The sequence below is a fragment of the Euprymna scolopes genome, chromosome 2 (genome assembly GCF_053919585.1).
Source record: "Euprymna scolopes isolate OS-2025 chromosome 2, ASM5391958v1, whole genome shotgun sequence".
NCBI lineage: Eukaryota > Metazoa > Mollusca > Cephalopoda > Sepiida > Sepiolidae > Euprymna > Euprymna scolopes.
Window position 1 is genome coordinate 133,273,678 of NC_136483.1, and position 10,126 is coordinate 133,283,803.

Consider the following 10,126-nt stretch of genomic DNA (forward strand, 5'->3'; position numbering starts at 1 on the left):
TTTTTTTTTTTTTTTTGCTAAAATCTTTGTAAAAAGTAAACAAGCGTTTTTTTTTTCTCAGACTGAATGGTTGAAATTTGGTTGAATTAATTTCTTGATATATTTACTTTTCATTGTCTTTTTTTTTTGGCAAACACTTACTATAAAAATACATTTACGATTTAAAAAATGTAAACAATTATTTTTTTTTTATTATGGAACAATTTTTTCTTTTCATATTTGGCTTTTACTTTTATTTCATATTCCTCTCAAGTCTAAAAAAAAAACTTGCTTATTTTTTATGAAATTTTTTAACTAAAAAAACAACAAACAAACAAAAAAAGCCCAGCAGGAGCAATTTATCATGCCTTAATATCGCACAAATTAAGATTCAGCAGGAGTAGTTGTTATACATTTGTAAAACATTTATTGTGCCTTAATTTGTCATAATAAAACAGTGAAACTGATCAGATAGGGTTTCAAATGTAAGAGTTCAAATCGAGCAACTATATAATTCACTGAAATGGTTTACATTAAAAAATAATGTGCAACTAGGTATATCTGTTGTTATTATTATTATTACTGCACTAAATATGAGTCAACGTTTGTTTCCCTTTTTTTCTGTATATTTTAATCACACAAAATACATGTGTGACCTCTACCTGCTTTGTCTATTACTCTCGCTTTCATCACTCTTTCACTTTCTCTTTTACTCAATCATAGATAATCAAGAAAAGAAAGAATAAAAATATTAGAATAGTCCAGTATAGACAAAAGGCAATATCAGTCCAGGCAGTAATGCTATTTAATTTGTAGTTTGGGGGAGAAAGAGAAATTAATTTTGCTTTCTAATTTTTAAAAAATTTAACTGACTTTTCAAACTCACTTTTTCCTTATTCAAATTATTTAACTGGAGTACAATGGTTGACTGAAGTGGTAAGATTTTTTTTTCTTCAATTAAAAAAGAAAAGATGAAAAATCTTTTTTCTTTGTTTATTTTTGTTTTTTTAAATTTCTGTGTGTGTGTGTGTGTGTGTGTGTGTGTGTGTGTGTGCATTAACTTGATGAAAAAAATAGTTATCGATGATATTATAAGAGAAGATAGCATCGTTTTTTTTATATTGTTTTGATATAATTTTCGGGTATTTATATAAAGAATATAGCTATAGAATTTTTCATTGGTTTGTTTTGAAAAGAAATGGGATAATTAAGTGAAATGAAGAGAACAATTTTGATGTTAACGGTTTTATTTATTTTCTAGTTTTTTTTTTTTTTTTTTTTTTTACATAGGCGTCACCACTTATCAAGGCCGATAGGCCACTCAAGGATAAGGGTTAAAGAGTGTAGAGTAGTCAAAAGGACAATATAATAATCGATAGTAATGGAAGTTCGGTAAATTTGTTAACTTAAGTGGAACGGCTCATCAGAAACTTGTTCACGTTGGACTTGAAGACAAACATATTATAGACAGCTGGAAAGCAGGAAAACGGAAGAAAATTCCACAGACGTGCAGTTCTAAGAAAGAAGCTTTGATCATGGAATCTATGTTTAGGTTTAGGCACAGATAAAAAGTGTGGAAAATTATTGATAATGTTTTCAGCTAGTCTAGTGTTTCTTGTGAAAGTTTGGCGAGGGGGGACCATAGATTGAAGCTCAGTCGAACACTTTCCATGAAAATAACGATACATCAGAGACAAACTCGCAACATCTCTTCTGTGAGATAGAGGTTGCAGCGAAGAGAAAAGGACATCTCCCACCAGGCCACGAAGTCTATTTTGAACCCTATCAAGGCAGGATAAGTCTTTTCTAGCAGCTCCTGCCCATATGTGGCAACAGTATTCCATCCTTGGACGTATCTGGCTCTTATATAGATGTAGGTTTAATTTGATGAGAGATAAAAGAAACTCTCTGACGAAGCCTTTAAAAAACATGACCTTTATTTATTCTAAAAAAAAAAAACGTGTGTTTTGAAATGCGTAGAAACATTTGTATTGATGATTTTTTTTTTTAGGAAGCTAAATTTATTAAATTACTAGCTGTATATACCTGACGTTGCTAGGTTGAAACAACATACCTCATATGTGACATAATCTGTGCTGACGTCACACATGACGTAATCTGTTATGGCATCACACATGATGTATATTCTGAACGATAGGTACCTCCAATTTTTACTAGATTTTTTTAGATGTGTATTTACGCTTTCAAAATGATTACGACATAGGAATATTGCTTTATGGTGACGATGATGTAAATACGATTTTAGTCTCGCATTTTCATTATTTTTGTACATTTAAAATTAAAAAACTATTACTAGTTTATTTGAAGCTTCTTCTTTTAAATGGTACAAAAGTTATGATATGAAATTAGATCACAGTTACATCGTGTTACATATTGTGGGACTAAATCTGTTGCATGCATTGGAGGTCTCTATTGAACAAACAAACAGAAAGAAATATGACTTTGTTATAATAGATTATATTTTGAGTTCAAGTAATACATACAACATGGACCAACTTTTTGTGTGAATTTAAACGAAATTTAATTTTCTAAATAAATAAATGGCTCATTATTAATTGGAATATATATTCTCGATAACATATGACTAACAAACATATTATTTTTTTTTGTAAATTTTAACATTTAATGCGAGCAAATATATAAAGATAGGTATGTGTATATATTTTGTTGTATAGGATAAACTGCTAAACTAATTAAACTTCTGTAATGAGAGACCAAAAACATTTGGAGATTATATTTAGTAGGTAATTTGAAATCTCCCGTATGTGCCTTGAGACATTACTGGCGTCGATGATTGGGTTTTTTCACGGAATGCTAATGTTTAGGGTTTACATTCGATTATTTTGCTTCTGAATTTTACACCATTAGTTTAACAACTACCTTGTTTCAAAGTGATTCTACTCTTCTCTGCCTTTTTGTTATTGTGCAATTTAATCCTACATTTCTACAACACCACCATTCGTCCATGCATGTAGCATCGTTGGCATATATCGGCTGATACATGTACCACTAGTCTCTGTCTTAAAGCCTCCCCCCCCCCCAATCAAATCTAATAGATCTCGTGCTTTCTGCTAAGCTCCAACCACCATCTTATTGCCAAAATGCTGCGCCCCTGTCTGTTTTGCAAGTACTTTAATAGAATGTGCTCTAATGAACTCATAGCACTTGTGTACTCTCAGTGTACATACTCCTGACTAACCCGACAAGCAGCAAAATCCCACCCCTTCACTGTTGACATCCCTAGATGCTGGAAAGCATTCTACTCTAATAATTTCTTTCCTTGAACTGCTAGACTTTGAAATTCCCTCCTTATTTCCTGCTTTCCTGACATGCAGAAATTTAAATCTAAAGTGGACTAACATCTCACTGCGTAGCATTATCCCAAATATTAGCCCCTTATGTCCAAATGACAACATGCTTTGTTTAGGATGAAAAAGAGTAAAAATAAAAAATAAAAAAAAAATCCATTTTTCTTCTTTTTAGCTTCTTACTTCAAGTGGCTTCATGCTTTGTCTGGGGCAACTTTTATGAAAACAATCTTTTTTTTAAAATCCATACCTTCTTATATAGTTCCAACCTTTTGTTTTGTTGTTTTTTTAGACAAATACCACAGCACAGAAGTATTTGCGACGGAAGAACTCTGTAGCATTCTTGGAGATTACCTTTACTCAACGAGAGTTGTGAAGATTTCTGATATTCCTGTTAAAATTGAACCGCATTGTGCAGAGGTTGGCATACAGGTGAGTTGTGTTGATTAAGTTATGTGAAACAAAAACAACATTAAGTACATTTGTTGTCCGGGATTGAACGAGTATCAAAGAATGTTCCACCCTCCCATACTTTTAATTGTGTCGAAATCGGTGAAATTGCCCAATTTCCAATCAAATCGATTGATTGCCTGCCCTAGTTGGGAACCCATTCAGGTGCATTGGGAGGAAGCTTCATATGCCTCCACACAGTCACTTGGTTCACAATACATTGTAGTCTACATTGCACTGTAGAGAACCTACTATGGATTTTATAAAATTACTTTTTATATATAATGGCTTGAATTTAAAATGCTGAAGTCAAGTATCATGGTGCAGTTGTGCTTTAAACAGAAATATAATCATTTCGAACACACCCTGTCATATCAAAAAGTCTACTGTTGATTTTATATACCTGGCCTTTCTGCTTGTGCAGTAATAAACATTCTCAAATGCATTTGTGATGTTAGGCTGTGTAAGGCGTTAACTTTAGTTAAAATCGCCTGTTCCTTCTTTGATTAGACTTTTTCGATTTATCGGTGACATTCTGATACAAAAACTATCTAAATCACTGCCAGACACATAAAGTACGTTTGTGTGAAATTTCAAAAGAATCAGCCCAGCAGTTTAGGAGCTAATAGGAAACAAATTTACACACACACACACACACACAGTTCCTTTTATATAACAATAAGGATTATTTTAAATATTATGTCCAATATATATATATACACATATATACATATATATATATATATATATATATATATATATATATATATATATATATATTTCAAGGTTATGAGGGTTTTATGAAACATAAAAATGATGTTGTTTTTCTATATTCAACATTTTATTTTTATATTTCAAGTGGTCCTCGCTCTTGATTACAAAAAGTAAATAAATAAAAATGAAAAACGCTGGAAAAAGCTAGAAAGTTGTTTTTTGGTCTGTGTTCATTTCTTGCAACATGTTTAAAAGTGTTCACTTGAATTATTCTTACCGTTTGTGGACGAAGAATGTTCTACTTTTTTTATTTTTTACATTTGTAACGCATTAGCGTTCATTTTAACCGGTAATAAACAAGATGCAATTGATTTCAATATACATAATAAGTGTTTAGAAACGGAGACAAATGTATTGAATGGTAAGTATAATATTATTAATAGTTTCATAATAATAATAGTTGATACAAAAATAATAATAAATATAGTAAAATAATAACAATGGTGATGGTTATAATAATAATAATAATAATAATAATATTTATATAATTATTATTAATAATATTAATAATAATTATAATGATGATAATAATACTGTTTATGTAATGGAGATATTAATAAGTAATTTAAATTACTTATTAATATCTCTATTACATAAGCATTATTATTCTAATTATTGTTAATATATATATATATATATATATATATATATATATATATATACACACACATATATATGATGAGAATAATGGAAATAGTATTCCGATGAAATAGAGAAATAAAAAAGGAACAAACGAAGTTATGTGTTCATCAACGTTTCGCCTTAATTTCGAGACTTCATCTGGATGAATGAAATTAAGAAAACAAAAACACCAAATAAATGTTTGTCAAGAAAATTTTCAACGGTTTGTACTGGTGTTTCTGTTTTCTTAATTTCATTAATCCAGATGAAGTCTTGAAATTAAGATGAAACATTGATGGACACATAACTCGATTTGTTCTTTTTTTTACACATATATATATACATATAAACACATATATATACATATATATAATAATTGAAATATAATATATAATAATATAATATAATTATATAATATCTAATAATATATAACATTTCACTTGACACTGTACATTAGTTTGATCTTCCATTGATACCTTTAGACTCAGCTCACAGATACTGAATTTATAACTGATTCTTTAGTCTATCTTTTTTTATTGTGTAAGCCAGTATTCTTTATCTTTAGCGATATGAAACTGAAGTTATTAATGGAAGATCAAACTAATATATAGTGGCAGTTGAAAAAAAAACATATTCTCTTGTACAAGTAATTGAGCAGACCTTTGTTTCATAACACTAAATTGCACTTATATATATATTGAAATAATGAAACAAAAGTAAAGTTACTTTACAAGTTTACTCGCAAGCTGCCTGGTGTTGCGTGGTTGTAAAATATGCTTAAATATGATATTTTAAATGCAGATTTTGTATTTATTATTATTGAGCCAATTATCTATTGATTATTATATTGTACCCAATATTTAGTAGTAATTTCAATAGTAAAAAAAAAGAAATGACTTGGGTGCCATCAGCTAGAATCAAAACCAAAACATTTAGTGCTCCAGCCTTAGTTGTTACTGTTTGAGCTATCGTCAGTCAGATAAGAAATAGTTTAAAATAAATTGACTGTATATTTTTTGCATGCGAACAAGGCCACTTTAAGTTTATTTACGCCTGCCAAGTTCCAATATTTTTCAATTTTGACCTCTTAGCATCTATTTTTACTAAAAACCAAATTGTCTTTTGTTCCACAAGTCCAAATCCTCTATATATTAAATTTCAGATCTGTACACCAAAAAATTGACAGAGTTGTTTGCTAGAAACTGTTCCTTGTATCAACAGACAGACAGATAGGTCACTTTTATATATTAGTAGCAGGGAGATCCGACGCTGCCTGGGATTGAATGATGATCAACGAATATTCCACGCTCCTATATTTTTATTGTCATCGAAATCCGTGAAATCGCACCGGAGGAAGCTTCACATGCCTCCATGCAGTAACTTAGTTCAAAATATATGTTATTCTACATTATACTCTAGAGAACCTACTGTTTCCTTTATAAAATTATTTGATATAAACTTCTTTCCAGTTAATAAAAAAAAAAATTAAGAAATTCACGTGCAGGGTTTGAACCTACAAACCACGTCATGCAAAATAAAAAAAACACAAAAAACATGCCATCAACTTAGCCACAGTAGAATTTTCACGGCCCATTGTTCTATTATTGTTACTAAGCAATGACATGGAGAAAATGGCTTTAATGATGATAGATAAATTAAAATAACAGTTTCGATTATTGATTATTGGTAATTATCGGAGGAATCCTGAGACAAAACTTAACTAAGATCACTCCCAGACTTATACACTAAAGTTCTGTAAATTTTAAAGAAAATCTGTTCAGCCGTTTTGGAGTTTATAAGGAACGAAATCACACACACAGACAAAATTGCATTTATATAATTGTAGAGATACAACAATGGTCCACAAAAATGCAATCATTTGACCTGCCTTGCATCACTTTGTGACCTTGCCTCTTGAAGAAGATAAATGGAAACAGACAGACAAACAGACATAGTGAGTTTTATATATTGCATTATAATTATCAATTGTTTAAACAAGGAATAAAATAAAAGATCAGAATGACCTTTAATTCATGGATTAAAAAAAATACTCTAATCCTCAGAAAAGTAAAAAAGTAATAATTTGCTAATTATTGGTATTGGAAAATTTACAAACAATTTTAAGTTGAGCTTAGAGCAAAAATAACCAAAAACTGTTTCAATAATTAGTCGAAAGTCATTGTAGTAGTATACTTATTAGTGTATTGAAAACAACAGATTAGAACATTATATACCATAATAAAGGGTAATGGATTCCAATAAAATTCAGAAATGATTTGGTAGTAATCTAATATATAAGCAGCTGTCTGTCTCCATATTTTCAAACTATCTCCTCCAAAACTAAAACTTGCAGAGCATCGCTAGGGGCCTCAAATGATTAGATTTTTTATGGACTGTTCTTTTATTGGTCTTTAGCCAGTTAAAATAGTTTTTAAGGAAAATAGTTTTTAAGGTTAAAATAGTTTTTAAGGTGAAAATAGTTTTTAAGGTTAAAATAGTTTTTAAGGTTTAAATAGTTCTTAAGGTTAAAATAGTTCTTAAGGTTAAAATTGTTTTTAAGGTTATAATAGTTTTTAAGGTTTAAAATAGTTTTTAAGGTTAAAATAGTTTTTAAGGGGTCAAAAATGGGTTTAAATTGAAAAAATCGTTTAACATTTTGTACATTCATCTTAGTTTATTTTTAATTTTTAATCAGTTCATATGCATGTCATGTTGGTACAGGGATAACGTCGTCAGCTTTGAATGCTACAGTTCCGGTTTCAATTCTAGCTGATGGCACTCAAATACTTCTTTTTGTATCATTTATTACTTTTGAAATCACGGCCCTATAATAATATATAAGAAATCTGGACAAATTACAATATCGTATTTAAATTTACGTCCAGGCAAAGTCGGGCCTGCCCCTCCGTTAGTATAGAAATATATTTATAGCAAATAAGTTACACAGAAACGTTTACATTTTATTTTAAAATATAATTTTGCATTTAAATTTATTACAATTAATTTTAATGGTGTTGTTACTTGGATATGTCAATTTCCATCTTTCCAAATTGTCACTAGTACAAAGAAATATATTTATGAAATTTTGTGAAAAAAAATTCTACTTAATATTTGCATGAGAGAGTAAGTAACTAGTATGAATGTATTTACATATAATAATTAATAAAAACATTAGAAATTCTATTTTCAAGAAAATAATTCATTTTGAACTAATTCTGAATACCATTTATGTCTATTTTTTTACCGATTATCCAAAAAAATTAATTTAGTTTAAAAAATATTTATGTAATGTTTTCTCATGTTATATTAATTTCTTTTTTTTATTACATAGGAGTTACTACTATTAAGGCCCTGAGGCTACTCGAGTATAAGGGTTATTGAGTGTACAGTAATCAATGGGATGATATTGTAGGAGTCGTTATTAATGGAAATTTGGTAGATTGGATTACTTAAGGGGGCGGTTCATCAAGAATTTGTTCATAAAATTTATAAAATATCTATCAAACTAAAAAAACCTTTATTCAAATTCAAGTATTGGTATTGTAAAAACTACTGTCTTAGTAGTGTGTACTCTGCCTATTCCTTTTTTGTCAACCAATAACGTTTTTTTCTTAGCATATGAACATACAAACTAAAAAAAAAAATACCATAATTTTTTAATAGTATATAAATTTACCATTTTTTTCCAGTGTTCTTTTTTCCTTGACAATAATTTTTGATGCAGGATTTATTTTTAAAAACTGTATTTCAGAAACTGCCGCCCGTTCTGAAAAAACTTCTCATCCAAAACCCTGGTGAGCAGATGCCACTTCATCTCCATCGAGCCAAAGTCGATCTTCGAAATTTTCAGAAAAAGAAATCAACTTTATCCATTTTAGCACCGTATCCACCTTACTTTGATGACACTCTCAACAAATTGAATCTGCATTTACCATTTGCGGACATTTTCAAAGACAGTCACAATAATGATGTTGATGCATAAGATGATGTGTGAAAAATAATTTTGAATTTTTGATCTTTTAAAAAATAAATTAAAACAAAAATATATTTTTTTTTAACATTTCCATTATTGTCATTAGGGAATGTTATTTAGCAGAACTGGTTTATTTAAATGTTATTAGATAGAATGTGGTTTTGAAGCTGGTTTATCTGCGGACAGAGTTGAGGTAAAAATTAAAGAAACAAAGAATTATTTTGGGAAAAAATTAACCAAACAAAAACATTCCTTGTTCATGACATAAGTAGGTTAAAAAACAATGATCAATGAATGGTTTTGTCTTACAAAGCTGTGATAAGGAATTTGATCACTGCCATTTACAGCTGAGCTGACGTCAGATGACATTAACACAAAAGATGATTTAAAAGTAATTTATTTATTGTGGACTATTATCTTCATCTTTCTTAGTTGTCTGGCCTTCATCAGGTGGTAACCGCGACGGAATAGGAACTCTGAATCTCATAACTGTATCTTCAGTATTTACTGCCATCCATAGTTGTTGTCGTCTCACCACGTTTTGGCCAAGTAAGCCTCTGGCCGGATTTGGTTAGGATTGAAACCACTATCTTCAGACAGTTCTCACTTGGAACCTGTAGAGATTCAATGTCTCTATCCACTGTGCCGAAAGGCGATCAAGGTTGGATTTTACTTACTTGGCCAAAATGTGGTGAAGCGACAACAACTATGGATGGCAGACATTGCTGAGAATGCCGTTAGGAAATTCGGAGTTCCTATCCCGTCGCGGTTACCACCTGATGAAGGCCAAATGAATAGTTGGCCAAAACATTGTGAAACAACTAAGAAAGATGAGGATGATAGTCTGCAATAAATAAATTAATAAATGATACTCATCTCAATAATGAATTCTAATTAAATAATATATGATTCAAAATAATTAAATAATATATGATTCAAAATAATTAAATAATATATGATTCAAAATAATTAAATAATATATGATTTAAAATGTTGACTC

At 29.7% G+C, this 10,126-nt stretch overlaps 1 protein-coding gene across 1 annotated transcript in view; it reads left to right on the top strand.

The window, feature by feature from the left end:
• Positions 1–9,196, top strand: part of LOC145296188 (mitochondrial mRNA pseudouridine synthase RPUSD3-like) — a 69,010-nt gene extending 59,814 nt beyond the window's left edge. Inside the window, exons 7-8 of the mRNA XM_080142400.1 lie at positions 3,601–3,740; positions 8,905–9,196. Coding sequence (XP_079998526.1) covers positions 3,601–3,740; positions 8,905–9,135 — 371 coding nt within the window. The 3' untranslated portion in view covers positions 9,136–9,196. The remainder of the gene's footprint in view (positions 1–3,600; positions 3,741–8,904) is intronic.
• The last annotated feature ends 930 nt before the right edge of the window (positions 9,197–10,126 follow it).